The sequence below is a fragment of the Nicotiana tomentosiformis genome, chromosome 9 (assembly GCF_000390325.3).
Source record: "Nicotiana tomentosiformis chromosome 9, ASM39032v3, whole genome shotgun sequence".
NCBI classification, from domain to species: Eukaryota; Viridiplantae; Streptophyta; class Magnoliopsida; order Solanales; family Solanaceae; genus Nicotiana; species Nicotiana tomentosiformis.
Window position 1 is genome coordinate 31,167,870 of NC_090820.1, and position 17,036 is coordinate 31,184,905.

At 37.7% G+C, this 17,036-nt stretch overlaps 1 protein-coding gene across 1 annotated transcript; it reads left to right on the forward strand.

Moving 5' to 3' along the window:
- The first annotated feature begins 12,582 nt into the window (after nt 1-12,582).
- On the forward strand, nt 12,583-14,104 carry LOC104088276 (small ribosomal subunit protein eS21-like). Its single transcript, XM_009592930.4, has 4 exons — nt 12,583-12,717; nt 13,206-13,297; nt 13,399-13,534; nt 13,878-14,104. The coding sequence occupies exons 2-4, from the start codon at nt 13,248-13,250 to the stop codon at nt 13,941-13,943; spliced, it is 252 nt and encodes an 83-aa protein (XP_009591225.1). The 5' UTR covers nt 12,583-12,717; nt 13,206-13,247; the 3' UTR covers nt 13,944-14,104.
- The last annotated feature ends 2,932 nt before the right edge of the window (nt 14,105-17,036 follow it).

Genomic DNA, 17,036 nt, shown 5'->3' on the forward strand with positions numbered 1-17,036 from the left:
TGAAAATATATCAAAATCCTCTCCTCAAGCTCCAATTCGTCAAAAAAGCAAATGGGACGAAGTCCCCTGTTTTTATAACTTATAGATTTGTCACGGAGCTCGATTTTGTAAGGGAGCTCGATTTGTTAGGGAGCTCGATTTTGTTAGGGAGCTCGATTTTGTCAAGGGAGCTCGATTTTGTCAGGGGAGCTCGATTTGTGAGGGAGCTCGATTTTGTCAGAGTGCTCGATTTGTCAGGGAGCTCGATTTGTTAGGGAGTCCGATTTTGACAGGGAACTCAATTTTGTCAGGGAGCTCGATTTTGACAGGCAGTCCGATTTTGGCAAGCGGCCCGATTTTGATAACATTTTCAGCAGAAAAATTGCAGCAGCTTTGCAGCAGCTAAGTCCCACTTTTGATCCGTTAACCATCCGAAACTCACTCGAGGCCCTCGGGACCTCAACCCAATACACCAACAAATCCTAAAACATCATACGAATTTATTTGAAACCTCAAATCACATTAAACAAGGCTAAAATCACGAATCACACATAGATCCAAGCCTAATGAACTTTGAAACTTTCAATTTCTACAAACAACACCGGAACCTACCAAATCAAATCCGATTGACCTTAAATTTTGTACGCAAGTCATAAATGACATAACAGAGCTATGAAAATTTCCAGAATCGGATTTCGACCCCGATATCAAAAAGTCAACCCCTCGGTCAAACTTTCCAAAAATTTAACTTTCGACATTTCAAACTTAATTCCACTACGGACTTCCAAATAAAATTCTGATCACGCTCCTAAATCCACAATCACCATACGGAGCTGTTGGAATCATCAAAATTCTATTCCGGGGTCATTTGTACATAATTCGACATCCGATCACTATTTAAACTTAAACTTTAAATTTTTCATCAAAAATTCATATCTCGGGCTAGAGACCTCGAAATTTAATTCTGGGCATACGCCCAAGTCCCAATTTATGATACGGACCTACCGGAACTGTCAAAACAGTGATTCGAGTCCGTTTGCTCAAAATGTTGACCAAATTCAACTCAGTTGTGTTTTAAAGCTCTAATTCATATTTTAATCCATTTTCACATAAAAACTTTCCGGAAAAATTTTATGGACTGCGCACGCAAGTCGAGTAATGATAAATAGTGCTTAGATAACAGAATTAATCATTAAATTTAAAGATAATATTTTGGGTCATCACATTCTCCACCTCCAAAACAAACGTTCGTCCTCAAACGGAGTTAGAAAAAGTACCCGAGCTGGTGAATAAGTGTGGATAATAGCTGCGCATATCATGCTCGGCCTCCCAAGTCACCTCCTCAACCGGATGACCCCTCTACTGAACCTTCACGGAAGTAATGTTCTTTGACCTCAACTTTCGAACCTGCTTATCTAAAATAGCCATTGGTTCCTCAACATAAGATAGATCCTTGTCCAACTGAACCGAGCTGAAGTCTAACACATGAGACGGATCGCCGTGATATTTTCGAAGCATAGAAACATGGAATACCGGATGAACCGCAGAGAGACTAGGTGGTAGCGCAAGTCTGTAAGCCACATCTCCAACCCTTTCAAGAATCTCAAAAGGTCCAATATACCTAAGGCTCAACTTGCCCTTCTTCCCGAACCTCATCACACCCTTCATAGGCGAAACCCGGAGCAATACTCGCTCACCAACCATGAATACAACATCGCGAACCTTCCGATCCGCATAACTCTTCTGTCTAGATTGGGCTGTACGAAGTCGATCCTGAATCAACTTAACCTTTTCCAAGGCATCCTGAACCAAGTCTGTACCCAATAGTCTAGCCTCACCCGGTTCGAACCAATCCACTAGAGACCGGCACCGCCTACCATACAAAGCCTCATACGGAGTCATCTGAATGCTTGACTGGTAACTGTTGTTGTAAGCAAACTTCGCACGTGGTAAGAACTGATCCCAAGCACCCCCAAAATCTATCACACACGCACGAAGCATATCCTCCAGTATCTGAATAGTGCATTCGGACTGCCCGTCCGTCTGAGGGTGAAATGCTGTACTCAACTCTACCCGAGTACCCAACTCACGCTGTATTGCCCTCCAAAACCGTGAGGTAAATTATGTACCCCGATCAGAGATGATAGATACCGGTACACCGTGAAGTCTGACAATCTCGTGAATATATACCTGAGCCAACTACTCTGAAGAGTAAGTAGTAATCACAAGAATGAAATGAGCTGATTTGGTCAGCCTATCCACAATCACCCAAACTGCATCAAACTTCCGCTGAGTCCGTGGGAGCCCAACAACGAAATCCATAGTGATCCGCTCCCATTTTCATTCTGGAATCTCTAACTTCTGAAGTAATCCACCCGGTCGCTGATGCTCATATTTCACATGTTGATAATTTAGACACCGAGATACATACCCACTATGTCTTTCTTCATCTGCCTCCACCAATAGTGTTGTCTCAAGTCCTGATACATCTTTGCAACACCCGGATGAATGGAGTACCACGAACTGTGAGCCTCCTAGAGAATCAAATCACGCAAGCCATCCACATTAGGCACACATAGCATGCTCTGCATCCGTAATACATCGTCATCTCCAATAGTGACTTATTTGGTATCACCGTGCTGAATTATATCCTTAAGGACAAGCAGATGTGGGTCATCATACTGGTGTTCCCTGATACGATCATAAAGAGAAAACTGAGAAACCACGCAAGCCAAAACTCGACTCGGCTCGGAAACATCCAATCTAACAAACTGATTGGCCAAGGCCTGAACATCCAAGACCAAAGGCCTCTCTGCTACCGGTAAATATGCTAAGCTGCCCAAACTCTCTGCCTTACGACTCAAGGCATCGACCACCACACTGGCCTTCCCAGGATGATAGAGAATGGTGATATTATAATCCTTAAGCAACTCCAACCACCTCTGCTACCACAAATTAAGATCCTTCTGTTTAAACAGATGCTGTAGACTCCGGTGATCGGTGTAGATCTCACGATGGACACCGTACAAATAATGCCGCCAAATTTTTAAGGCATGAACAATAGCTGCTAACTCCATGTCATGTACATGATAATTCTTCTCATGCACCTTTAACTGTCTGGACGTGTAGGCAATCACCCTACCGTCTTGCATCAACACTGCGCCGAGACCAATACGCGACGCGTCACAATACACAGTATAAGATCATGTACCTGTAGGTAATACCAATACTGGGGCTGTAGTCAAAGCTGTCTTGAGCTTTTGGAAGCTCTCCTCACATTCCTCGGTCCACCTGAACGGAGCACCCTTCTAGGTCAATTTGGTCATAGATGCAGCAATAAAAGAGAAACCCTTTACAAATCGGCGATAATACCCAACCAAACCAAGGAAACTACAGATTTCCGTAACTGAGGACGGTCTGGACCAACTTTGCACTACTTCAATCTTCTTTGGATCTACCTTGATCCCCTCGCACGAAACTATATAACCCAAAAATCCCACTGAATCAAGCCAGAATTCACACTTTGAAAATTTTACATATAACTTCCTTTCTCTCAAAATCTGAAGCACAGTCCTCAGGTGTTGTTCATGATCTTCCCGACTCCGGGAATACACCAGAATGTCGTCAATAAACACAATGACGAAGGAATCAAGATAGGACTGAAATACATTATTCATTAAGTGCATAAATGTTGCTGGGGCGTTGGTCTGCCCAAAAGACATCACACGGAACTCGTAATGACCGTACCGAGTCCTGAAAGCAGTCTTTGGAATATCTGACTCCCGAATCTTCAACTGATGATAGCCTGAACGCAAGTCAATTTTAGAGAATACCCTGGCACCTTGAAGCTGATCAAATAAGTCATCAATACGTGGCAATGGATACTTGTTCTTCACTGTAACCTTGTTCAACTGGCGATAATCAATACACATCCGCATAGAACCATCCTTCTTCTTTACAAATAAGACAGGAGCACCCCACGGCGATACACTGTGCCGAATGAAACCCTTATCAAGCAATTACGGTAACTATTCTTTTAATTCTTTCAACTCTGCTGGGGACATACGGTATGGTGGAATAGAAATGGGCTGAGTACCTGATAATAAATCAATACCAAAATCAATATCCCTGTCGGGCGGCATACCCGAAAGATCTACTGGAAAAACATCAGAAAAATCCCTTACTACAGGAACTGACTCTACAGTAGGAGTATCAATACTAACATCTCTCACATAGGCCAGATACGCATCACACCCCTTCTCAACCATTCGTTGAGCTTTAAGAAATGAAACAACCCTGCTAGGAACACGATCCGAGGTACCTCTCCACTCTAGCTGCGGTAGACCCGGCATAGCCATTGTCACCGTATTGGCGTAACAATCAAGAATAGCGTGATAGGGCGACAACCAGTCCATGCCCAAAATAATATCGAAATTCACCATACTGAGCAATAATAAATCAGCTCTGGTCTCAAAACTACTGATAACAATTAAACACGACTGATACACACGATCCACAATAATGGATTCACCCACGGGTGTAGATACATAAACAGAAGAACTCAAGTAATCACGTGATACGCCCAAATACGGGGCAAAATAAGATGACACAAAAGAATAAGTGGAGCCTGGATCAAATAAAACTGATGTATCTCTATGACAGACCGAAATAATACCTGTGATAACAGAATCGGATGCAACGACATATGTCCTAGCAGGAAGGGCATAATATCTGGTCTGGCCTCCCCCTCTAGGGCGACCTCTACCTGCCCGATCTCCACCTCTAACTGGTTATGCATGTGGAGTGGCAACTGGTGCAGTAATCATGGCCTGAGAAGCTTGAGGACCCTGTGGAATAGGTGGGGCCTGAGAAATTTGTGGAGGTGCACCCCTCCTAAATCTGGGGCAATCTCTCATAATATGACGAGTGTCACCACACTCAAAACAAGCCCTCGGAGGATGTGGCTGTTGGGACTGGCTCGGGCCTGATCGACTAGACTGTCTGCTGAAAGCACCCCGTACATGAGGTACAGAAGACACTGGTGGTGCATAATATGGAACCTGAGGTCTGGGAGTAGTCGGAATACCACTGGAAGCTGGAAGTGCTGAATAAATAGGACGGCTCACATAACCTCTACCATGACGGGCTGCAATTGGGGCACGAGAATTATTATATGTTCCAGAATCTCGGGGTCTCTTAGCTTCCCTCTCTTTCCTCTCCCGAGTCCGCATACCTTCCAATATTCTAGCAATTGACACCACATGTTGGTATATGATGTCCATCTCTAGCTCTCGGGCCATATTGTATCTGATACTAGGGTGAAGACCCTCAATAAATCTACGAACCCGCTCTCGAACGGTAGCAACTAAGGTTGGTGCATGCCTAGCCAAATTACTGAATCGGACCGCATACTCTGACACGGTCATAGAACCCTGGTGCAACTGCTCAAACTCTGTGCGCCATGCATCCCTAAGACTCTGAGGAACATACTCCCTTAAGAACATATCCGAAAATTGAGTCCAAGTGAGTGAAGATGCCTCAGCGGGACTATCCAACTCATATGCCTGCCACCACTGGTAGGCTGCTCCTCTAAACTGGAATGCCGTGAAAGAAACCCCATTGGAATCTACAATACCCATAGTACAAAGGATACGATGACATTCCTCCAGGAAACCTTGAGCATCCTCTGAAGCTAAACCGCTGAAAGCGGGAGGGTGGTACTTCTTATACCTCTCGAGCCTGAGTTGCTCCCCCTCTGAAACTGCTGTCCTAATATCAGGCCGAACTGGGACAACTGGTTGTACTGGTATAACCTATGGGGCATGGTCAACTTGGGCACGTGGCTCTGGAGTACGGGCAGCGGGAGTCTGCGCTCCTCCCCCAGCCTGAGATGTGGCAGGAGCAAGTGAAATTAATCACGCCTGAGCTAAAGTGCCAAACATGCTCAAAAACTGGGCAAGCATCTCCTGAAGTGCAGGAATAGTAACAGGTGTCCTGCTCTCCAACTGGAGCTACTGGTAGCTCTGGTGCAGCAATTCGTGCAGGTGCTCTGGCTACACCAGGTGGTCTTCCTCAGCCTCTGCCCCGACCCCGGCCTCTTGCGGCTCCAACAAGGGGCGCGGGTGTCTGATCATCAGATCCAGTTGTGCGTGCCCTCACCATCTATGAGAGAATAGAAAGACAATTGTTTAGAACTTTGAAATCAACAAAGGAGCATGATAAGGAATCAAAGAAGTGAATATTTCCTAACAGTTCCATAGCCTCTTGAAGATAAGTACAGACGTCTCTGTACCGATCCGCAAGACACTACTAAACCTGCTTGTGACTCATAACACCTATGAATCTAGTGCTCTAATACCACTTTGTCACGACCCCAAATTCCCTTCGTAGGAGGTCGTGATGGCACATAGTCTCTAAGACTAGGTAAGCCTATCAATGCGGAATAATCATAAATATCTGAAAATAAATAAACTACAATTCAAATGATTACAACTCCCAAAACCCGATAGAAATAAGTTACAAGCTTCTAAAAATTTATTCTCAATGTCTCTATATATCGAGATCTAAAGACAAATAAGGAAGCAACAATAAATGATAGAAGGGGACTCCGGAGTCTGCGGACGCTGGCAGATATACCTCGAAGTCTCTGTGCGCAGGTAACTCACTGACGTCTAGACTGGTAAGATATACCTGGATCTATATAAAAAGATGTGCAGAAGCGTAGTATGAGTAAACCACATCGGTACCCAGTAAGTGCCAAGCCTAACCTCAGTAGAGTAGTGACGAGGTCAGGTCAGGCCCTACTGGAGAATAAATAATGACATGGAAAAATATTTAAACAATTTAATAAGATAAAATAACTATAAAAATGAATCAAATAGTATATCACATTTAATGACACCAAATAATTGTAAATAATATCTCGTGGAATCAAAACAGAATTTCTTTCAACTTTATGAAAATCACAACAATTAATCGAAGGCAACTATGACCATAAATCAATATTAACAAGGGCACTACCGAGGTACCGCCTCGTAGTCCCAAATTATAAATAATTTCACAATATCTCATTTCCTTATATCACCGCGGGAGCCTTCACGATTTATTTAAAGAAAATATTTTTTCCGAAATAGCATCCCGCGTTTTAGCCATCCTTATCACACCGCATGACTTCTAGTAGTCACCCCTACTAGCCACACGTATCAAGCCACCCTTATCTCACCGCATGCATTTCAATACCCCAGACCTTATACCACCGCATGCATATTAATATCACAATATATCATAATTTGCACCTCAAGTGCCAAATATTTCAATTTTCCACAATAAATCAACAACAATATTTTTCAATAATAAAGAGCTCACGGCTCATGCCAGAATAATCTAACAATAATATTTTTTCCACAATAAAGAGCTCATGGCTCCATCACAATGAGTGCCAAAAAATCTTACGAAAATATTCAAGAATAAATAATTCAGAAAAATAATATTTTAAATTTTTAATACGTTGCTTCAATATCAAATTTAAAAATATCAAATATTTCATATTAATAATATTTAATTTAAAGAAAATCAACCTTCAAATAATGCACAATATAAAAGAAACCAAATTTCAATTAAACAGGTAAAACAATTAGCAGGAAAAGGCCAAACAAATTTAAAATATATATCTCAGACCAATGATGAAGAATATAACAAGATAAAATAATTTAATAAATGCGCAACAATGATCTACACAATTTAAAAATATAATCTATCACATTTAGCCCGTGTACACACTCGTCACCTCGTGTACACGACTTTCAATATATTTCAATAATAACATTAATATAAATTCTAGGGGAAATTTCCCACACACAAGGTTAGACAAGTCACTTACCTCGACTTGCTCCAATTTAACCAAGTATTAAGCTTTTTCCTCATTTTTCCGACTCCGATCGACTCGTATCTAACCATAATTAATTCGATACAGTCAACAAAAATTATAGAAATCAATTTCATAAGGAAATATTACATTTTCCAATGAAATTCGAAATTAGCTCAAAAACTGCTCGTGGGGCCCATGTCTCGGAATCCGGCAAAACTTACAAAATACGACAACCCATTCAATTACGAGACCAACCATACCAGTTTCACTCAAATCCAACTCCGGATCGACACCGAAATCTCAAAAATTCGTTTTTATGAGATTTCTAAAATTTCCCAAATTTCAATCTCAAAACACTAATTAAATGGTGAAAACAATGATATATTCGTGTATATTGACTAAATCCAAGTTAGAATCACTTACCCAAATATTTTTCCTTGAAAATATATCAAAATCGCCTCTCTTGAAGCTCTAATTCGTCAAAAAGGCAAATGAGACGAAGTACCCTATTTTTATAACTTACGCTAGGGAGCTCGATTTTGTAAGGGAGCTCGATTTTGTCAGGGGAGCTCGATTTGTGAGGGACCTCGATTTGTGAGGGTGCTCGATTTGTGAGGGAGCTCGATTTGTCAGGGAGTCCGATTTTGACAGGGAGCTCGATTTTGCAGCCCGATTTTGACAGGCAGCCCGATTTTGGTAGGTAGCCCGATTTTGACAAGCAGCCCGATTTTGACAGCTTTTCCAGCAGAAAAATTGCAGCAGCTAAGTCCCACTTTTGATCCGTTAACCATCCGATCTCAGGACCTCAACCCAATACACCAATAATTCCTAAAACATCATGCGAACTTATTTGAAACCTCAAATCACATCAAACAATGCTAAAATCACGAATCACACATAGATTCAAGCCTAATGAACTTTGAAACTTTCAATTTCTACAAACAATACCGGAACCTATTAAATCAAGTCCGATTGACCTCAAATTTTATACGTAAGTCATAAATGAAATAACGGAGCTATGAAAATTTTCATAATCGGATTTCGACCCCGATATCAAAAAGTCAACCCCTCGGTCAAACTTCCCAAAAATTTAACTTTCGGCATTTCAAGCCTAATTCCACTATGGACTTTCAAATAAAATTCTGATCACGCTCCTAAGTCCAAAATTACCATACGGAGCTGTTGGAATCATCAAAATTCTATTCCGGGGTCATTTGCACATAATTCGACATCCGATCACTATTTGAAATTAAACTTTAAATTTTTTATCAAAATTCTATATCTCGGGCTAGGGACTTCGAAATTTAATTTCGGGCATACGCCCAAGTCCCAATTCACGATACAGACCTACCGGAACTGTCAAAATACTGATATGAGTCCGTTTGCTCAAAATATTGATCAAAGTCAACTCAGTTGTGTTTTAAAACTCTAATTGATATTTTAATCCATTTTCACATAAAAACTTTCCGGAAAAATTTTACGGACTGCGCACGCAAGTCGAGTAATGATAAATAGTACTTAAATCACAGAATTAATTATTAAATTTAAAGATGACATTTTGGGTCATCACATTGTCTCTCTTATATTTTTATAGTTACTTGTTGAAATTATTGAGGAGTAATTTTCAAATATTATAATATGAGATAAATTATACAAACTAATATTAATCACTCTCTCATATTTTTTGTTCATGTCTACAATGGTTTCCATCATTTAATTTTGTGGCATTTATGTTTTTCCTCCTCGTAATAGCATAAGTAATATTACGTTGGTACACATAAAGAAAACTATATAAATTAGTAACGATTTTTTAATGCACGTACCACTAATCCTTCCCTATGGTTTGTTGTTAATTTGTGGTTGTTGATAGTTTTTCCTTTTCCCCCCTTTTTTAACGATTTATTTTAATTGATTTTAAAATTTTAAATATTATGATTTTTTTACCCAGTTCAAATAAAGAATAATTTAAGGCACAAACTTTAATTGATTTGACTTTTTAAATATTAGAAAAATAATTTAAATGACTATTTTGTCTAGTATGAAATCTATTTTTAAAGGATAAAAAAGACGAATGACATTTCACTAAGAGCTTTCGTGCTTTTAATATAGTATAGATAATATAGATTAGATGATAAAGGGAGAATACTATATTTTTTTAAGTTAATAATTTGACAATGACATGCATTTAGCAAGTAACAAGGTTACGCTATTAGAGAGATTGATTGTCAAAATGTAGTTACAAACACCTATTTATCTTTTGATATACCATTTTTTTCATACATAAATAAGAGTTGTATAACCATTTGAATATTGTCCTAATAGATCAATATTACATCTTAACTAAGCATTAGACTCGAAGAAATGATAAGCAAAGCAAGACTTAAAATAGTGATTTCTAACTTGCAAGCGTCAAAAATATAATGGATAATTTTAATTCGTTTTTTTTTTATATCAATTAAAGTACTTCTAGTAGGGTGAGGGTTCAAATTTTAGCACTCGATCACAAGTGAAGGCATGGTGAATGATTTATAAAGAATTGACAATAAATAAATGATTAGGCTGCAGTAGGAATATCAATAGTTCGATTTTGGTTATATTATACGATTAGCATCATACAATTTTTTTGATTATTCAATTGTATAGAATTAAATTAGACTTTTTGAATCATAAAATCATTTCAATTTCTCGTCAGTATTAATACGATTCGGTTAGTTTTCGATAATTAATTTTTATAAAGCCGTATTAAAAGTTACACTATTATTAAGACATCTTTATTTGTTATGTGTAAGATAACAACAAGTTTTAATATTACACATAAATATAAATTAAGAATATTATATGTTTGTGGAATTGCATATATGCTATGCTCAAGCAAGATTTTGAATTGCATGGCAGACGTTGCATTAACGCAAGATGTTCATTCCCAAACCAGACACAACTACTATTATTCTATCTTAGAACAGTTATTGAGTTGCTAATCGAGAATTTGCAGTTCAAAAGTCATAAAATCTAAGGAAACAATGCGTAGAATCATTTTATTTTTAGAAAAATATGTAGACTTACTATACTTCTGAAATATCACAAAGATATAAAAAGGAAGAAGGAGAGGAAAATATATACCTTTGTAGTTTGCTGCTAAAAATTGCCGGATTAGTTTAGTTTAATTTGTAGTAGATTTGAGTGTTACTTGTAGCCATTTTTATCTGAATTCATCCAAGGTCCAAGGAAAAATTTTAATGCTTCGTTATTTTTAAACTTAATACATATAATATTTTTTATACATAAATAATTATTCAAACTGATCCGATATTTTTTCAATTTCTTAAAAATAAAATCTATCAAAATTATTCAATCGGAAATACAATATAGTGAAGTGCTGTTATAGAGTACATATATTATAACATAACATAAAAATCGGTTCGAGAAAAAAATTAGCTTTTATAGTGAATGACTGTTATATAAGAATATTTTAAAGAAAGATCTGATTGTAGATGCGTATTGAAACCCCTATGATTTTACTAAAAAGAAAATTAATAATCGGCTCATAAAGTTCGGTTTAATTAATTCATTTATATTTAGTTTTAAGAGAACCATTGACTCTACTAGACAATATTTTAAGCACTTCACTCTTTAGGGATCCTAACTAGGGGTGTACAAATGAAACCGACAAACCACACCAACACGATAATTCGAGTCAAACCGAGAAAAAAAAAACCGACTATGGTTTGGTTTGATTGATTTGGTGTTGGAAAAAAAATCCAACGATACTTGGTTTGGTTGGGTTTTAACTAAAAAAAGTCAAACTGAAACCAAACCAACCCGACATTATATGTATAGAAATTTTAATTATATTTAATATATGAAAATATTTATTGTAGTGTAGTTTATAAATATTTCTTGAGTTTTTTCATAATTTTATCTTTTAACGTATTATTTCAAGTTTGTACTTATAATTTTTGGATGCTCCAATAAGTTTTATAGTCCATAAATGTCAGTAACTCAAATAAATTCTAAACCAAAATCAAATCAATACTAATGATAATAAAAGACATTCAATTTAATTGTACAATGAATGAAAATAGCGTTGGATATCTATTTTTTAGTTTTTTCATTATTTAGATAAAATGCATGACTTATTTTTCTTTTAGTATTTAGTCATGTAAATAATAGTATTTATTAGTCGTACTTATTTTAGCAACTTATTAGTAATTTTAAATTATGTTTGTTTTCATTATGACTTATTAATAATATTTATTTTATGTGATTTTCTCATCTTTATTAATGCGATGAATCATCTCATATTTATGTTATTTTATTAAAAAATATCTTAAATAGTTATGTCTTATTAGGATTAAAGAAATATTTGGAGCACAAATTCTATGTTTTGTGTAATGAAGACTTTTTGAAAAAATATCCGAAACAACCCGAAAACTCGAAAAACCTGAGAAAATTGAGATTTAAAACCCCGACTTTTATTGATTTGGTTTGGTCTTTAGATTTAATAACCCGATTAATTAATTTGGTTTGGTAATTAGAAATTAGAACCAACCCGACCTATGTACACCCATAATCCAAACTTCGTGCTTTTGTTTTTCATTTAAAAGTATTTTGAGAGTTCTGTCTGCATTTTCCCTTATTAACCTTTTCCCTTCGTTTATCTTTTGTCCTACTATTTTAATTTTTTACAATTCTGATTTTGGCCATTCTTTGCTGGGCCTCCCACATAGTATTTGAAACGTCATTGGGCCTAGGAGCCCACTAAGTAAGCCCATTAGGGTAACACTCACAGTAGGGTTTCTCATCTGTTTAAATCGCGGCTTTGTGTCACTTCTTCACACTTTGCCCCCTTGAAGAGCTCTCCCCTATCTCAGGTATGACACTTATCCCTTCTTTTCTCATGTTAATTAATTCTACAAAATTTGTGGGTCTGTTCATCAGTTTAACTTCTGTAAATTCTCTCATAAAAATGGTTTATTTTTGAACGTGTTTCATTTTGGGTATACAGAATTCTTGCCTTTTTGGATATAAACAAATCTAATTCTTATGGGTTTAGAAAAATGTGTTCTTGGTAATTGGTATCACTTTTTTTCTGTGATAAATGTGAATAATTATAGAAGCAGAATATTGTAATTTTGTAGACCGTAATTGATGATTGTTCTTTTATAACCAGAAAGGTTGTATTTGTTGTGAAATTTTTTCTTCTTGCTAATGTAATTGGATAATTTTTATTTTATAAATGTGCGTTTTTTGTAGAAGCTGAATCGTGTAAGATAGAAAAAATTGACTGATGTTTGTTTTGTCAAACCCAGAAAGGTATTAACTTTATTTAATGCTGGTTTGGTTTTGTGGGTTAAAAAAGGTTGTTAAAGCTTGATCTGAGTATTCAGAAACACCAGCCAAGATGCAGAATGAAGAGGGACAAAACGTGGATCTTTACATCCCCAGGAAATGGTATGGCCTAATTCTTGGCTTTTTTTGGTTTCACATCGATTTTACTTTGTGTTTGTATGTCTGAATGTTGTAATTATAGCTAACATGTGCCCCAATTGCAGCTCTGCTACCAACAGGGTGATCACTTCAAAGGATCATGCTTCTGTTCAACTTAATGTTGGCCATTTGGATGATAAGGGCTTGTATATCCCTGGCAGTTTCACCACTTTTGCTCTTTGTGGTTTCATCCGTGCTCAGGTATTCTTTCCTTTGATAGTACCTTTTTAACATTTTGCTAGTGAAGTTGATGGCTGTTGTTTGTTTTCCCATGACATCTTAGAGGTTTTAGTTTTAGTAATTCATTTGATGAACTTGTACAATAGGGATATTGCGTAGATTGTTAATTTTTGGAGGTTTGATGTAAATCTATACCTTGTAAGTGATACCATTGTGGCGAATCATCAGTAAATATTTTGAGTTGCCTAGAAAAGGTCAAATGCATCTTCCATGCAAATTAATATGGGGGGAGTTGGTCAAATGCATCTTCCAGTTAACTCTGTGTTTTTAAATAAGTTCAATTTTGCTCTTTTCATCTTCGTAGGGTGATGCTGACAGCGCACTGGATCGCCTCTGGCAGAAGAAGAAAGTTGAAGCTAGGCAACAGTAGAAAAATAGATTTGCATATTGAGATTATTATCTTATGGAGGATGTTGGATAACTATTTGCATTTCATCTCAGTTTGACTGTTTTCCCTGCTACATATGGGATAGGTGTTCATCTTTGGATATTTCACTTGCCTACATGATTTTGATCTCCTTTTCTGTTCAAGTTTTAAAATGACTGCTTAGATGGCCGTACTCCTTTTGCTGAATTTTATTTGTCAATTGCGGAGAGGGGTGAGTGTTAATGTTAGTTCAAAATCTAATGTGAGAATGTTCGATCAAGTTGCTTCCAAAACTTTTTATCCCATATACTGCCTATTCTGAGGATGGAAGCTGGATCTTGAACTATGAGCAAATGATTTTCTGTTCGCTTATATCATTTTAATAGAATAGAGTTGACTTTACAAATATTTCTTGTGCTTTATTTACAGTTTTTGCTATTTATTTTTTACTGATCTCCTATGGAAAGGGATCATATAAATGGAAAAAGAAACATTTTAAATTCATCAAATAAGTGCCCTTTTTTTCTCTCCTTTCTGGTCAGTCATCACACATTCAAACATATGTAGGCCATTAATTTCTACAGGTGTGTTGGTTTAATATGTTTACTCTATCTCTTGGGTACTTCTCTATATTGTAGTTACAGAGAAGTATACCACATTACAATTTTGGACACCACATTTCCACCGACAAGGTGGAGGTCAAATTGCAGATATGATGGTCTCTTTACCCGCCCTAATATACTGCATTTCCTTAGTTTTTGTTGGACTAAAATGATCCGAAGATATTCTTAACATGGTATGATATTGTCGCTTTGGACCATGCTCAGGTTTAGTCTTTCTTTCAGTCGGTTTCAGATTTCTCAAATCCAGACAAAGAGGGAAGTGATTAAATTTTTTACTGGTGGGGGACATAATGTTAAGCCTTCAGATTGGCATAGTGTAATGCACAAGGATATAGTAGCTCGCTGTGGTATAATGCCACAAGCACCAAGCAGTAGCACTTGATAACTGTAAGCAAAGATTTCGTAAAGTCAGCAGATTGATATGAGAAGGATATTGGGGTTCGCTCCTTAAGCAGTAGTACTAGATAACAGTTAGGATATTGTGTTTCACTGCCGGACACTTGGCTTATACTATACTGTTGCCTTGTGTATTACTCCTACGTATCATCAAGAATGCATTTGAGGCAGGATTGAAGTTCATCTTTTGATTAAAAGAAAGCTAAAACTGGTCTGTTGATATATCTATGTACATTTTTTTATATACTTCATTCATACAGTGAATTTTGATGCGCTCATGTTCATATAAACCCATTAACATGTTTCAACAAGAAGAAACTACAATGAACATCACAAACAAGACTTCTCAGGGCAGGCGTGGAGCTAGAAGCCCGGCTACGAGTTTGGCCGAACTAGTAGCTATTGCTCACAATGTATTTGTGTTAAGAAATCTATTAAATATGTATAAATATTAAATTTTGAATTCAGTTATTAGCATTTGAAGCTAAAATTCAGAAACCATAAAGTTAAAATCCTGGTTCCGTCTCTAGTACTCTCGGTTCTGGCCTGGAAATGGAAAACCTGTCTGTATGAAGCACTTTACTCTCCTATGTGAGCTACCTGACTCGAGTCCAGATTAGTCGGGCTAATGGGCTATGGGTACTGGATGGTTAAATGGACAAAAATAGAACTACAATGAACATCACATAGAGCTGCTCGACATCTGATCCGCTGCAGCTGCAAGATTTGGTATGCTTTCAGGCAGGGAAAGTCCATGAACTTGTGCAGATGGTATTTACCATATAGTTGGTTCGCAGCTGTGATATCTTCTCTTTCCACTGTGGTCTCCATATATGAACAAAAATGAACCCAATGAGCAATCAATCAATCAACTATACTTCAATGTCAATAGTTAGGGTAGGCTGTATAAATCATCTTTGTCCATTCCGTTCCGATTGTATCAAATATTCAGATAATACATCATAGTTAAATTATTTTTATATTGATGTTTAACTTGCCGCAACTCTCCTCCTTTTTATGGTTCAGGAACAGGTTTATGCTTTCATGTGGAAAGTTCATAAACGATGAACGAATTACGAATGCCTTAATTAAGATAAGCCTCAAGAGTAGTAGTTGTTAGGCTCTTACCAGTAGTTGTTAGGCTCTTACCAGATAGATGGACCTAAAAAAACAAGAATCTCTATTACGAGGCATTTGATGATTCGCTGTAAGTGCTTACTCAATAAGTTGCATGTTGCAGAAGACCAGTACAACAACAATAACAACATACCCAGTATTATCCTACACTGTGGGGTCTGGGGAGGGTAGTGTGTACGCACACCTCATCCCTACCTTGTGAGGATAGGGATGTTGTTTCCAATAGACATTCGGCTCAGGAAAGCATAAACACCACATTAATGAAAATATAGACAAGAGACAGTACCAAAAACCATATAAAAGTAGAATAAAAACAATAAGATAGTAAGGTGATCAACAATGAAAGAAAACAACGTTAGTCATAAAAACCTACTACCAGCAGAAAGTGAGACTGCGTGCCAATACTACTGTTATAAATACTCTAGACTACCTACTCTACTACCCTAATCCTCGACCTCCATACCTTCCTATCAAGGGTCATGTCCTAGGTCAGGGGTCATGTCCTCGGTTAGCTGAAGTTGCACCATGTCTTGCCTAATCACCTCTCCCCACCTCTTCTTTTGCCTACCTCTACTTCTCCGTAGGCCCTCTACTGTCAACCTCTCATACCTCCTCACATAAGCGTTTGTGCTCCTCCTCCTCACATGGCCAAACCACCTAAGCCGCGCTTACCGCATCTTGTCCTCAATAGGGGCCACACCCACCTTGTCGCGAATAACCTCATCTATGATCCTATCTAATCTGGTGTGTTCGCACATCCATCTCAACATCCTCATCTCTGCTACCTTCATCTTCTGGACAAGAGCGATCTTGACTGGCCAACACTCAGCCCCATACAACATCATTGGTCTGACCACCACTCTGTAGAACTTACCCTTAAGTTTCGGTGACACTTTCTTGTCACACAAAACACCGAAAACGAGTCTCCATTTCATCCATC